The following is a 16,473-nucleotide window of genomic DNA, read 5'->3' on the forward strand; positions in this document are numbered from 1 at the left end:
TTTATTTTTTTATATTTTAAAAACAACCTATGTTTTGCTATCTTGAAACCACATGCTAACTGTATGAATAACACTATCTATTGGAAAACACCACAAAATTATTCCAGTATTTGATAAATTCTGGTTTAAATGGAGGAAATTAGCGTTATCTAACCAATTTGAAATTATATAGCTGCATATTTATTTACGATCGTGATATTAAAAAAAACAATTAAACAATTAATGGTCCAATGGAGATAGAACGTAAAAAAATTGAAACCAGAAAAGAATTAAAAAACGTATAATATATATTTATATTTTTTATTATTTAAAAAATAGATTAGTCTTTTTTACGATTTTTTTAAAAGTGTATATCATATCATTAACTAAAATATAATTGCTGGTCTATTAGGGAAAAAAATTATAATTGTTTATTTTAAATAAAACCAAACTTTTGGTAATTGCAAGGCCAGGTAACTGGTTAGCATTAACCAATTAGGTAAATTGCAGTGTTATAAATATATATTAGACTACAATAATGTAGTTGATATCCAGTTAAAATATATTTTTATATTACCGATAAAAATGTATTATGATATGGAGGTTTATAGAATATGCGAATTTATTTTATTCATTAATATGCTGAATTTGTATAATTTTTTTTATTTATGTCTTGTACAACATGACGTTTTTCAAGTAAAACGATATAAACAATACAAAATACAGTCGACAATTAAAAAAATGTTTGATTATAAATTAACAACATAATACATTTTCACACAAACTGAGATAACACAAGTTTTTGACCGGATTTAGATGGAACTATTAATTTATTTCACAATAATAAATAAAAATAATGGTAGCAGTAATCGTAATTATGAAGAAAATCTGATCTTGTTAACATTAAAGACCAACTTATTACGATTTTTTGGGCAGGACATACAGGAAAAAAACTTAATAACAGTAGTTTTAATAAAGTTAACTATTCAGTGGTTCACTAAAGTGAACTGGTTATAATTTTTTTGTAGATTAGATCCTTTAAACTTGCTCTACAGCACAATCATTCCTTATTAATTTAAGAAATATTATGACTATATGACTAAATTATGTACAAACTTAAGAATATAGTAGTTAAAACAAACTTTTTCGAAAGTTGATCTTACTTATAAAACAATATTTTTGGGGGTGATTTAACGATGAATACTTAATATAACTAAATTAATTAATTCTGACTAGTTTGACATAAAATGTGTTAAAATTAAAAAGTAAATTCTCAGAAATTGATTTAATTAAAAAATATATGATCCCCAAAACTGGCTATGCAGCATAATCATTCTTGATTAATTTAAGAAATATATTTTGAAGAGATTGGTTACTATTAAAATTCCTTTAAAAGTAGAAGACAATTTTTAGAATCGAAAGAAGGTTAATAACTGTAGTAATAAATAAAAAAGTAAACTTTTATAGTTGATGTTAATTAATCTGTTTAATATATTCACTGGGATTTGTTATGATACTATGAAATAAATTGATTACTTTCGACTAGTTTTGTGATATGACAGAAAATGTGTCAGTTAATAATTAAAAGCTGTCTCAAATTTGATCTAATTAAAATTAAAAACCATACCATAACGATAAAGCGATCGGAATCTCGGTAATGGCAAAACTGACTGGCACTGACTGTGAATGAAGCTCGCGACCTGCTCTCTGTTCTTGTTACGACAGGACGATGTTGATGTCTGGATGACGGGGCAGCTGACGTTCACCAGTCGTCGCCGAAACCAGTACCAAGGTTACGAGAATATCGAGCCCGCGAATTTAAAGAGAGAAACGGAACAAAAAAAAACCACCACACCACCTGCTTTAAAACTTATTTTGGGGGGAAGTTGTGTTCTGATCGATGCCGCTGGGCTATTTTCAGGGCCTGATTCGCCGCGTGGATGGGGGTACGAAACTTTTTTCGATGCCCGCCGACTGGTACGAGATAAACCTGCGAACTGTGTGTTTGTTGTTCGCAAAGGTTTCCGCGGAGTTGGAAAGAAAGTCGCGTGACTCTGTTGTTCTGCGTTATCGTGATGGTATTTTATTAATATATCGAGACGGCTTTTCTGCTTGTGTCGTAAAGATAGGGCTTAACATTACGAGGGAGCATAGTAGGGAAGATTAGCAGCGATATAGATTATCAGAAAGATAACGGATATTTATTAAGGAAGTCATTTTTACACATTTTATGACATTCACAGACTACAGGTCAATTGAAGATGATCAAGCGTAAAAAACTCAATTTTTTGCGTCGATATCTGACCATGGATGAAACATGGCTTTATCGTTTCACTTCGATGTCCAATCGACAGTCATCCAAGTGTATTGCACACGACGAATCTGCAACAGTCGACTGGCAAGGTTATAGCGTCTGTATTTTAGGATGCGCGTGGAGTAATTTTCATTAACTACCTTGAAAAAGGAAAGACCATCAACAGCGACTATTACTTAGCGTTATTGGACCGTTTGAAGGACGAAATCGCCGAAAAACGGCTGCGTTTGGATAAAAGATAGTGCTGCTTCACCAAGACAATGCACCGTGTCACAAGTCAGTGAAAACGATGGCAAAAGTCCATGAATTGGGCTTCGAATTGCTTCCTTATCCACCGTATTCTCCAGATTTGCTCCCCAGCAACTATTTCCTGTTCTCAGATCTCAAAAGAATGTTCGCTGGGAGGAAATTTTCGTCGAACGAAGAGGTGATCGCCGAAACTGAGGCCTATTTTGAAGCAAAGGACAAATCGTACTACAAAAATGGTATCAAGTTGGATGGTTGCTATAATCAGTGTATCACCCTTGAAGGGTATTATGTTGAATAAAACAAACTAATTTTCCCAAAAAAAATGTGTTTAACTATGATAGGCCGGGGACTTTTCAATTGAACTGTTATATTAATGAAAGTGAAAATCTTGCCTCCCTTTGTGACGAAAACTTTATAAATATATAAACACAAAAGAAATATATAAGACATAAAATATATAAACAACTTTTTACGGTAGTAACATAATACAGTACGGCAATTAACAATATAATTTACATTATTATTTTAGAACAGATAGTAGAAATTAACTACTGCTTTTTGTAAATATATTTAGATAATTAATTATTGTATAGTAATCAATTTTGAGTGTTTCCATTAACATTTCGTTGCTGTTTTTTTTACTCACGAGAGAATTTTTTCTACCATTCATAGATAGATACAAATAAAAAGTAAATGTATTATTTATAGATATATTATAATGACTTAATCGACGCATTGCGTCAATGAAATCGTTGCCTCTCTATAAAATAAAGTGCATCAGTAATAGCTAAACTTAATATTCATCATATTCAATTTTCATGGTCAGAGAACGCGTTAACATTTCCTATTTCGATTTCGACTTAGTTATGGTTATAATGTTGACCAAGGATCAATTTAAATTAATGCATTTTTTTAAATAAGTATTCCTTATTTTTTGCTTATAACCGTAAAAATATCCATTCAGTATTGCTAAGTTATATTTTTCTTATTTTCTGGGATTTTTTAAATTTAAATTCTCAATAAATATGATGACATGAACACTTACTATTAAACAAATTAATATTAAACAAACAATAACATTATCGAGAACATTACTCATAATTGTTTAGCACGAGTTTAGTTCATCATTATCATGAGCTTTGCACAGTTTTAATAGATATATTTTAAATATTGGCTATTTAATATTTACTATTAATCATAATAAATTATTTATAAAGTTATATAGTATAAGTAATTTTTTATCAATTATTAGCTATTAGGGGTTGTCTTTTATATTTCGAGATTTTAGTTTAGTAAAATGCTTGAAATATTATTCTTCATGCAATAAACATAATGCAAATATATATATATATATATATATATATATATTTATATATATATATATATATATATATATATATATATATATATATATATATATATATATATATATATATATATATATATATATATTGTTCCATCAGTAGCCGCAAATCCAACAAAATGTTACGACTAAATTACTTTTCTAGATTTTTTAAAGTGGCTTAAATCATTATGATTTTTTTTAAATGTTTTTTTAAAATAAATTCACCAAAAGTTGCAATTACTCAAAACAATATTCTATTTAACATGTTTGTCCCGAAAAATTAAAGTTAACATTACTATACAATTTTACATAAAAATCTATATTAATATTACTATCATTAGTAGATTTTTGTCGTTTACCACATACAAATTATGTAATAAAAATATCGTACCAGATATGTAAATGACTCACTAAAATATTTAAAGTTGATGCAATCGTGTTGTTATTCTAAAGTCTCGATTGGAAAATATATTGCAAATGTAACACATTGTTATACATTTTATTAATGGCGGTCTTCTAGTTTAGAATTCAAAAAAGTTATTTAACATATACATATACTACATAAAAAATATCATTTTTCAAATAGTCGTAATTTAGCGAAAGAAATTGTTTGATCTTTCCTTTTCTTTGACTTATTTGATGACAGTTTCGATAAAAACGCGTTTAAAATTTAGTTTTTTTCTATTGCAGGCAAATTATTAAAGGCTTAAACTACAAAAATATTGAAAAAATTGCTTTTTTCAAATTTATAGACAGTATAATTGTAATATTAATTGTTTCACCGTTAATCATTTTTAACGGACTTCAAAAAAGGAGTAGGTTCTATGTTCAACTGTATATGTCGAGCCCAAATAATACAAAAATAATAGTGACACAAAATTAAATTTTGAATAAAACAAATCTAGTTTGTTGCTCGTACCGACTTCAAACTGATCAGTTAGTAGTATTTAAAATAATATTTTAAATAAATAAATAGGTATTAAGCTAAATTGTGTGTATATATTAGAATATAAAATTCGTGTAGTAGATAAGTTAAATAAGGTTTTTGTTTATTTTTATTTAGTTATTAGAACTATTATTATGTACATATTTTAGTACTTACTTTACTTTTTTTCGTGTTAAAAATCTAAGCTTGATTATTTTTTCATTTTTAGTCCCTTATTTATTTTAATTTGTTATAGCATTAAATATCATACAAAAAACCCTCTATTTTTAGAATCCTAAAGAAGAAATGCTGATCAAGTTGCTTCAATACACGTTAAGACAGCATCAGGAGGGTAAATGTCTGGATGACACTCACCTTAACGAGATACTGAAACTGATGCAAGACGAACCAAATATCGACGACATAAAAACGATTTTGGGTCGTGTGGTCAGTGAGAAAACGGAGCCACAAGAACGACAGAATCTTACCCTAAAGATTACCCAAAGCGACTGTACCGATTTGTCCAGCGGAGTGAAAAGTTCCAGACAAAAAAGCAAACGAAAAGAGTGAGTACATTTTTTCAATAATGTTTAAATCAAGTGTCTCATTGTTCATTAATTATTTATTTATTTATATATTTTACTAATGAATGTTTATCTATATAAATAATAATAAATCTTCGAAATGTATGTAGCCGCATAACTTCACCAAATTGGGTAATTCTTTTTCTGTTGCGTTCGTTATTATCAGAAAAAAGTTTGTGTAAAAAAATGTTAGAAGTTTTTTACATTTAACATTGATTATATATATGGAATTGCAGAGAAGACAGTGGTAAAAGATTGACTGATAGACGTTATTTAAATTGGTTTAAATCAAAATAGTAAGGAAAAGAGAAAAATAGAAAAGAAGGTATATATTTACAAATGTTATCAAAATTACTATGAATACCCTAGAAAAACTACTAGATCATAAACTCTATAGAGCTATCATGAAGTACATAAAGAAGCTTTTGGGAAATATAGATAAAGTCAACCTGAACTACATAGAAAAGTTATTGATTATTCAAATGATACAATTATAAGTATAGGAAATTGGTTGAGCTGTATTTGACGTCGCGATTTGAACGGATAGAACGAACATTTGGAAATGTGCTGTAGTAGCAGTCAAGCTTCTATTATTAAGCCTTTTATTTGTCTCCTTATCCATCAGAATCTGCTCTCATAGTATTTTATATGTACGATTTGTAAATATAGTGCATGTTTTCAAATGACATCTCCCATAATAAAAGAAGTTAATACTTTAAATTTTATGTTTCATATCCAGAAGTAATACTTTACCCAGCCAAACAGGAAACAGGTCAACGATATTAATAACAGTTTTATCAAGGTTAACTGTTTAATTATTTTAAATAGTCAGTATAAGTTAAAGCCATTTTTTGGTACTTAAACATTGACTTAAACAACAAGCAACTATAGAATCTTCTTTCACTGATCTACGTATCAACTTTCTATATATCAAGTTATTAGTAGACAATGATTTTATATAATTTTATGCTTTATATACATTTATACTACCTCATTATTTTCTTTATTTATTTCCTTATTCCTTATATCATTTAGAAATAATTGATGAAATGTTTGCTTTTGTTGGTAATTCTTTTAAGTAGGTTGTTAGACCACCTTATGTGATCTGATGAAAGATTAATAGTTCTCGTCGCCATAATATGATTTACTTCATAAATATTAGCTGTGGTATATATGTCATAAAAAATATAACTTAAGCTAAAGGAAAGAGCTCTGAACAACTGAATACAGGTAACAAGTTAATTTCACAGCATTCTGAGAACATGAGACCTCATATTCACCAGACATTGTATATTCAGAGTATTATTTACCCTGATCAAATCACTTTAGAAAAAATGCTGAGCAAGGCAGACTCAGAATCAAAGCCAGCTAACTCAGTTAATAATAAACCAAATTTGGCCCTGAAAAATGTGGGCTCTTGTTAATAAATCAAAACGACTAGTAATCGAACGCTTCCAAAATAAAGACTTAGAATAATTACCAATGCTTATCGTTGAACGATGACCTAGAAATCAAATAGATCTACGATTTATCCAACACGTCGCTGTGAAAAATAAAAAAAGGTTACTAAATAACAACAATGTGGAAACAGTGCAGCTAATGAAGAACTCGCAGAAAATCAGAAGATTGAAGCAAACCAAACCATGTGAACTTGCATAGTGTATAGGTGTTACTTTGAATTTTAGTTTAATTAGTCGAAATTTAATTTAGAAAATACATATTTATTTATTATATATCTCGCACTCGTCTTACTGGTGAATTGATGCAAAAACAGCAGAACAGTAGCATTAAATCAATTTATAAATTAACCGCCATCGACTAAACTTGAACAAATAACTCCATATTGTCCAAAACAACCATATATCAATAATAAATAAATCATTTAAAAAGTATCGCGTAAACCTAAACGATTTTGATTACTGTAAAACAGCAGATTTAGCAAAATATTGTTAAAATTTCCAGATTGCCAGCGAAATAAACGCTGGAGATTGGGGTAATTTCGAAATCAAAAAAATGTATTTCTAAAATAAAAGACAGTTAAGCTGGCGGATCTTGCTTCAAAATAGTCCTTATATAATCATTACAACAGGAAATTTTACTTTCAGCAAACCATAGCTACCCATCACTTTTCAAGTGAGACAATATGGAAAATAGGAGATAGTATAAGATAATAGGAGTATACTATGGGGAATATCATAATAGAAAAAAGCATGTAATTTATATTAATTGCTATCAGCTGAAGGTTTACTAATTCATAAAATTTTGCTAAAAATTGTTCTAACGCTTCAATTTTCTAATTGGTTTTCAAGGTACGTATGAAAACAAAAAAAATGAACTAAAATATACTAATTATAAGAACATTTCAAATTTTATTCTTTCGTTTTTTCTTTTCTTTTCTCTTTCTTATCATTACTTTTCGTTTCATTTTTGTTTAGTTGTCTTTTATCTTATCTTATATTAACTTTTTATATTGCCTAAAAATATTTTGATCATTAATATCTATTTGTGAAAATTTTCATCGTTCAAATGAAGAAAGCAATACAGCTAATGAAGTACTCGCAGAATATCAAAAGATTGAAGCAAACCCAACCATGCAAACTTGCATAGTTTATAAGTATTACTTTGAATTTTAGTTTAGAAAATACATATTTATTTTTTTATATATAAGAGTAGCATAAAATCAATTTGTAAATTAACCGGCATCGACTAAACTTGAACAAATAACTCCATATTGTCCAAAACAACCATATATCAATAATAAATAAATCATTTAAAAAGTATCGCGTAAACCTAAACGATTTTGGTTACTGTAAAACAGCAGAGTCAATATTCGATCAAAGATCAATAAAGCATCAAAATGATCCATCAAAATATTGTTAAATTTTCCAGATTGCCAGCGAAATAAACGCTGGAAATTCGTGTAATTAACACTCAGAATCAAAACTCGAAAATGCCCCATTAAAACGGTCATCAAAATAATCGTTTCGCCGCTTTTTCGCGTCCATTCGAAATCGATTATTTTTAGAGTGAAAAAAAATCGGGTTTGGCAAACCTGCCGTTAACCCATGTCGGTTACGCGTTTTAGTAGGTGTTGGAATTTGGTATCGGTCTGTGTTTGGCCGTTCGAAATTGGATGTAGACATGAGCGATAAACAGGGGAAGGTTGCACACATAAACTATGATTAATCTTAAAGATACTGAGTCATTATCGTTTTGATTTAAGCCTGTTGAGATTAGACTAGACTGTTATAAGTAATACTGTATTAGAGGCGTGGAAAGAAACGTTTTACGGGGGTTTCTAACAGATCATTTCAAAAGTCCCCGGCCTTACACATAGATGGCGCTACTAGAATTAAATCTGTATGTTTCTTAGTTAGTCCTAACTCTCTAAAGATGCGTGTATAAATTTGACGATTGATGCTGAGTTTCCGGACACTGCCTCAGAAAAATCAATCATCAAGGATTAGTATGACACTCTAAAGATATCAACCGAACGTGTACATCATATCGTTCACGAATATTTCGGTATGAGAAAGCTCTGTGCAAAGCGAGCTCACTTTTTGATGTTGATGATTCGGAGCAATGTTTGAAGATGATCAAGCATAATAAACCCGAGTTTTTGCGTCGATATGCGACAGTGGATGAAACATTTCACTCTGAAGTCCAATTGATAATCATCCGAGTGTCATCACAGTCGGCTGGCAAGTTTATCTCAATGGGCGAAATGATATTGTAAGATCATCATGTGACTTGAGACGGGTGAACTTGAGCCATCGTTGGACATTAGTATAACGAGTATCAATAAGATGTTGTATTAATATTTAACTGTGAAAAAGATTTGTTCATGTTGGACCCCGTATAATTTGAAAAAAGCTTAAAAACATATGTGCCAATTGATGCAAAGGAATGGTCAATAAATACAATCACATAGATAACATCAACACAGGTGACGAATCTTGGATGTATGTTTATGAATACAAAAAGAACAAGAATCTACTGTATGGGTATTTCAAGACGTTCCGAAGCAAATGATCGCCTGTTTCTTCATAATAACTAGACATGTGTCAATCATGCCGTTGGAGCAACGTAGAACGGTGAATTATGTACGGTACACAATCATTAATATTTATTCTCATCAAAAGAACATTGCAAATTTTATTCTTTCGTTTTTTCTTCTCTTTTCTATTTCTTACCATTACTTTTCGTTTCATACTTGTTTAGTTGTATTTTATCTTATCTTATATTAACTTTTTATATTGCCATAAATTATTTTGCCTAAAAATATTTGGTCAGCAATATCTATTGGTGCAAAAAAATGTTTTCCCTTTAGTGTTATCGTACACTGCATTTTAGGTATTCTTTACATATGCTGTTTGGTTTACATACAGTTTGTGTTTCTCATGTTAGTCCATCATATCCTAATTTTTGGTTTTAAAAGTTCAAAGGCAATGATTTAAAACTTTCCGAAAGCTTAGCAATGGATGGGTGGAAAGGAGGGGAAATAGTTATAAGAATTGAGTGAAAATGCCATTTCAAATAGTTTTTACATGGCGATATCATTGCTTCTTAGATATAAAAGAAGAGTTTTCAGTGGCATATTGTAACTGTCGGTAGATCTACTAACATATGTCAAACAGTAAAGGTAATGGGTTAGTTGAGGATGGTCATTTTCTTCTACTCCGAAGAGGAATATTTATGGCCATAAAGTATTGCTGCGTATACGGTGGGATCAGCAAGATCTAGCGTATTACCAGCTACTAAAACCGTATGATACTGTTACTGAATAGGTCCACTAATCAGTCAATTGGATAAATTGAACAATGTATTGTTGCAAAAATGACCAGCTATAGCGAATAAGAGGCTAAAGTCATTCTCTTGCACAACAACACTCGACAGCATGTTGCAGCTCGAATGAGCAGTTCTGTCGCACCCAACTTACTGACCAGACAAAGCGCCTTCTGAGTACCACTTTTTCATATCGATGCAGAGTTCGAAACTGAAGAAGTACGAAAATAACTGCGAAACCAACGTTGTTCTTTCCACCGGTATCTCCATTTTCTCAGAACGATAGAAAAATATATGTGTGGAGTATTATGGAAAATATTTTGAGACATGTATACTGTACTCTTTTTTTCTCAGAATATATACCAGCATCTCATATTTACACTTCTTGAAAAGTTCTATCGTTTGAAGTTTGTTGAAAGTAGTGCCAAATCTGCATTATAAAACAGATATCGTAATTGAAATACTCGTAGATTATTAAGATTCCTACATATCGCTGTTTGCCAGTTTCAAGTGTATATCTTTTTAGATATGACTTAAGGTTCTTAATATAAACTACTAAGTTTCAAAATATTTTTGTTTTCTTTACTACAACTAAACTTGTAAGCACAACGAAAACATTACAATTATTAACCGGCCGACTGGATGATAGTGAAAAATATATCGCCCGACGCGACTTATTTATAACGGTATTTGTCAATTTCAAATCCAACAATATATTTATTAACTGGAACAAGGCCAGGCGACTTGCGAAATATTAATTTTGAACAAGGCTAGTTTTCCAGAAAAAAACGTTACTAGACGGATTAAATGTCATTAAATTAGCTCGAAAGTCGAAAATTTTTCCGTTTGATGTTTTGTTTAGGCAACGGGTTGATGTTTTTCTCCAATTTTACGAGATATCTGTCATTGGCTGCGATTGAATCACTGGAACTAGGGACGCTCAAAAGTATCGATATTTTTCGAGGTATCGATAGTTGTAAATGAGAGTATCAAACTTTTAAGTTGAAAATTAAAATATCGATATTAATTAATTATGTTTTTTGATGGAGGGTATCGAATTTTTGTTTTGAGACTTTGCCCCTCTGGTTATCAAAGGTTTTTGTGGTAAAAAGTAGGACTGAAGTGGAAAAAGTTCGATACCCATCAGTTGAATTTTGCTTGGAGAAGTAATATTGGAATGAAGAAATATCGATATTGTTAAAAAGAAGTATCGATATTTTTTGTTCGCCGATATATCGATATATTTTTATAGATATCGAAATCGATATCGATATTATTCTCCTCGATCAACATCCCTAATTGAAATTAATATATAGAAGTTCAAATAGATTTTATCGAATAGTGAAGTACCATAAAATCATGTTTAATTTTCTCACATAATGATAAAACTATCATTACTAAAAACAATCATGATAACGAAAATGATTGTTCTCAGTGGAAACAAGAATATGCAACCGATTTACTGAAGAGCTTTGTATTTATCTTCCTGAAGGTGACATTAAATATATTAAATGCTTGATTGTGATAATTTTTTTGCTTTAAAAACATATTTATTTAGAAAAACTAGCACAATATTTATTAAAATATATTTCATATATTTCTACAAATTTCTCTCATATTTCTAGCAACATAGTCATACTGTGTTAAAAGAACTATCTGCAAACCAATAGTCGATTCATTTTCACAGTTTTTCAAAACATACACTTTACTGGATGTGACAGAACTTCTCATTTGTGCTACAACAATGTGTTATCTATTACGTGCTATTATTGCTGGTCTCTTTTACAAGAATACGTCGTTCATTTTTTAAAAATTTATTTTGGCAGGAATCTGCTGAAAGTTTAATTCGTTCTATTCATGTAACTTAGAGCGTTCCATAATTACCGTAGATCTATATACAGTGAATAACATAAGATTACTAAAAGGAGAACTGTTATTTTATATAAGCATTGGTGGCATTCATACCTCGCATTTTAACCAATAGATATCGTAGAATAATATCTATAAGATAATTCTCATAATTCTTGTAGATCATTTGTCGAAAATAATATCCGAGTTCTTGTAATAAACGTAAAATTTTGCACACGAGTCCACAAAACTCTGTTCGCATCATTTCACAACTTAATTACCAACACCCGTTGATAGTGTGCCAAAAATCAATTGACTTAACATATGGCAGATTGCATATAAGAGGTTGGTTGCCGAACAGGTGGACGATTTTTTTTACTCGACCAGATATCAAGCGAATATTAATGTCCCAATCTATTTATGCGTGTAAGGCTGAGTCACGAACAGTTCTGGTTTCTTTTGCTGTTTTCAATGTACTACACAATTTTGACAAGCAAATAAATGAAAAAACTCTAAATTTACTTGACACATTGAACATTATTTTCGATACAATACTTCCTTTGCATTATTATCTGTTGGAAGTTTGTAGCAACCATATCTCTATAATAACATATTTGGACAAAAAAAAATTGAACCGACTTCAGAAGATAAATAAGGAACTCAATAAAAAGTAAACAATAAACAAACTTAGCGGTTAAAAATAAAATATGTACATGGAATAACTAAGTAAAAATCAGTTTGAAGTCGGTACCGTGCCCAAACAGTTATATTAAGTTTGTTTTTGTTAAGAATTGTTTTGTTCCTAATTTTATTTTGTATTTATGACATAAAATTATATTATTATTGAGAGCTTGGCACCGACTTCAAACTGATTTTTGGTTCCATTTTTGGGGTCCATAACTGATGGATAAATCGGCGAAGATACATTAAAAAAATATACAACGCAAATATACAGAACATAGAACCTCCTCCTTTTTTGAAGTCGGTATGGGGGTTATTGCGAAAATTTTACTTCGTCATAAGTACCAAACTATAAGGCCACCTACTCAGCTGTCACAGTATTCTCATGTTCATATGGACATTTTAAGAAGGTCTTCATAATTTGCAGTTAATTTAATCAAATTAAAATAAATATATTTGTACAAAATTTAAATCCAAATTAATCGATAGATTAAAGCTTCATACACAAAGAACTATAGATGAGTTTCTATTTTTAAAATTTTGCTGTTACCGTACATGAGATGATCTGAGAAAACCACTGTTCAAATGAAATACAGTTAAAGATACTCCCTAGTTATAAGAAATAAAATTAACATTTTATAAATTTCCGAAAACTTAACCATTTAGAGATGATGAATTCTGATGTTGAGCAGAATTTAATATAAAAACCTTAATATTTTTTGTGATAATATTTATAATAATGGATATATAGTCTATCCAAAGTTTTTTTGTACATACGTCATCAATCTGCTTAATGTATTGCCTGCAGCAATTTGTAAATTCGTTTTAGAATCAGACGATATTTTCATTCACATTTTATTCTAGCTAAAAAGAAACAGAATGCTGTCTGATTAGTCTGAATGTGAAACCGAACTAGCCTGTAAAAGTCGTTCGGTTGTCAGACCTATGCAAAATTCTTGAAAGCTTCGCTATTGATAAGAGGCTATAACTCTAACCTACAAACTATTGTGGCTGTATAACTAACAGTAGTTGTTAGATGTACTAAAATGTTAAAATACATTATAATTGATAACAATTTTGTTTAATTATTTTATTTAGATTAGAATTTTGTTGTGTGTCAAAGCCAAACTGAACTAAAACTCATAGTTGACGCGGCAACATTTCCACGTTTTGTCACAAATTTAAACAACGTATATACAAAATAACTTTGAACAGACTATATATAATTATTTATTAGATACTTGCATGTATTTTGCATCAACGAAATATAATGGTGAAAATGCGAAATATCAATATAAACAACTGTTAACTTCTGTAGTTTTGATATTTATTTGCATAAATTAACAATTTTCTATTATTGAGTTATTCAGTGTATACAGATGTTAATCATGGAAGGCCTATAATAAATAGTGCCAAAACCTTTCAAACCCTTTTAAAAAAGTATTGTAATAAGTAATATTGTAATTGTCGGTTTTCGTTTGGTACAAAGAAAGTGTAGTGTATTAAGAGCTGCTAAGACTATATCAAAACTGTTATAGCAAAGGCCATCAATAGCGGGTATTAACTCAAACCACTAATAATAATATAGAAAATTAATTTAGTAAAATAATAAAATTAGCTGTGAAATTGAAAAAAGCTGCTTGAAAAAAACAATTTTACATCCCATCCATTTTGTCTAAAATATTGTCTACATCTTGTCTATCAGACATTATTTGAATTAAGATTGTTATTTTTTCCAATCAATGTCATCATTATCTATATCAACAAACTCTATGTCAACTCTATATCTCTATATCTCTTTATATAGTCTGATTGACGACTGAGGTTTGGGCTCTGAAAAACATTTTATTTCATTTTTCTACCACATTTTTTAATCATTTATATACACAAAAATTCCAAAAATGATCCACATTATTTGGACTTTCTTGAAAATTGATATAAATCTGATCCTTCAATAAATATTTTTTTCGGCAATTTTCGTAATATAAAAATATTTTAAAGAAAATTGAAATTGCAATAAAATTAGAAATTAAATTTTTTTAGATGCTGAACATATTCTACGATGACTTCTGTGGAGTTGTCTTCTAACATTATTACTGCTCAAGTATTCAAAGGATCGGTATCTTTATTTCGGCCAGGTTTTCTTTTGTTGATCCTACATTCCTTATTATAGTGAATTATTTTCATTGCTAAAAAGAGATACATTCCGTGCAAGGTGACTCACCAAACAAGAAGCGGCAAATGAACGAGATAGTTTAATGATAAACATATAACAGGCACAATGAATTGTTAGTAATGAAATTATTGTTTTGATAATGTTCGGTATCACATCTATGTGTAAAACGTATCACTATTTGTAAATAATAACTATATCAATAGATATACAGTGTAGGAGAATGCTTTTTTGAATAAAAGATGTTTCTTGGGCAAATTTTGTTCTGTGCTTCACCTTTATTGTTTACTAACTGTATACTGACGTCATAAGATACTGGCGAGTGTTTTATCGTGAGTTTAAACCTAAAAATAGAACAACATAGATTTTTAACGTTTACTTCCTGCAGAAATAATACATTTTTAAAATATATTAAATATGTCAGAGCATTATAAAATGGTTTCTCATCATCTCAATTAGCTTGTTTTAACTTGGAACCCACAAAACACATTATACTAATGAGGAAAGCCTCAAAATTATTAAAAACTCTCAAACTCAAATTTGTATACCCCATATAATAGTTATTATTTAAAATCACCTATTTATTAAGCCTATAAATCAATTTTAAAATATTTACAATGGATGGTGCTACCGTGTATTAAATCGCATCGCGTACATTTGTAACTAACTTCATGTTAAGCCTCCCTGACAAGCCTCAGTTTTCAGTATGTGTCAGTTCGTCCAATTGTAAACAAAAAAGTCTTTCAGTGCGTTGAAAATGTCTCAATTTGTACCGAGTAAATCGTATTTACATGGAGTCTTCAGTTTGAAGAAAAATACAACTGAAGCATGAAACTTTTGGACAGGAATTTGAAATAATTGCTTGACACCATCAATGGAAGCGCTGTCAAATATAATTACGTTTGAGTCGAGTACTGCGCGAAAAACCGCCGGAATATGTTACGTGCAAGGACACGACAGTGTTATTCTTCATCATGACAACGCTCGACCACATGTTCCATGTACCGACGAAAACATACTTGGAAACATTCGTCGTATTCTCCAGACCTTGCTCCTTCTGATCACTACTTGTTCCGACATATGAGTCGTGACCTGTCTGTGCAACGAGATAATCCTTCTGAAGATACCAAAAATTGGGTGTTTCGACATAGTATCAGTAAATTGTCTGGAAGGTGAGCTATCGATGGAGGATATGAATAAAATACATTGTACCGATTTTTCATAATATAGCTTAAAATTAAAAAAAAAAATTTAAACTAATGTATAGGCCTAATACATGTAATTGCAAATTATTTTACAATAATTAATGCAAAATGCGATCTAATAATATTTTAATTTTAATTGTTTCTAATTTCTTAAATTAAACAAAATCCGATTCGTATAAAAGTTTATAATAATCAATAATGATCAAATAAAGCAAACATAGGTCATATCTAAAACTTTTCGGAAATATTTTAACAAACGTTTTAGCGTATATGTCCTTCGGATACGCCTTCCGTCTGAAGAACCTGCATCGGGTTGCGTAATAGTAAACATGCAGCCGATGATTGTCCTTATATGTAAGCCCGCACATTCTGCCAGTTGAATATT

General features: G+C 29.9%; 2 protein-coding genes across 8 annotated transcripts in view; one reads left to right on the forward strand and one right to left on the reverse strand.

The window, feature by feature from the left end:
• Positions 1 to 16,473, forward strand: part of LOC143202462 (uncharacterized) — a 126,642-nt gene that overhangs the window by 32,457 nt on the left and 77,712 nt on the right. Inside the window, exon 8 of the mRNA XM_076414023.1 lies at positions 5,104 to 5,378. Within this exon, the coding sequence (XP_076270138.1) occupies positions 5,104 to 5,378 (275 nt within the window). The remainder of the gene's footprint in view (positions 1 to 5,103; positions 5,379 to 16,473) is intronic.
• The window catches only part of LOC143202597 (transforming growth factor beta-1-induced transcript 1 protein), an 83,857-nt gene that overhangs the window by 16,559 nt on the left and 50,825 nt on the right, over positions 1 to 16,473 (reverse strand). The window contains exon 1 of one of the 7 annotated variants that reach the window (XM_076414279.1): positions 1,607 to 1,682. The exons of 5 other annotated variants lie outside the window; for them this stretch is intronic. In XM_076414279.1, the coding sequence (XP_076270394.1) occupies positions 1,607 to 1,609 (3 nt within the window). In that variant the 5' untranslated portion in view covers positions 1,610 to 1,682. Of the gene's footprint in view, positions 1 to 1,606; positions 1,750 to 16,473 lie in introns of those variants that run through there. One more of the 7 variants, XM_076414270.1, reaches the window with a different exon arrangement.

Source organism: Rhynchophorus ferrugineus, unplaced genomic scaffold (genome assembly GCF_030347505.1).
Source record: "Rhynchophorus ferrugineus isolate W39M unplaced genomic scaffold, kcgeb_rfMv2 rfM1, whole genome shotgun sequence".
Taxonomy (NCBI): Eukaryota; Metazoa; Arthropoda; class Insecta; order Coleoptera; family Curculionidae; genus Rhynchophorus; species Rhynchophorus ferrugineus.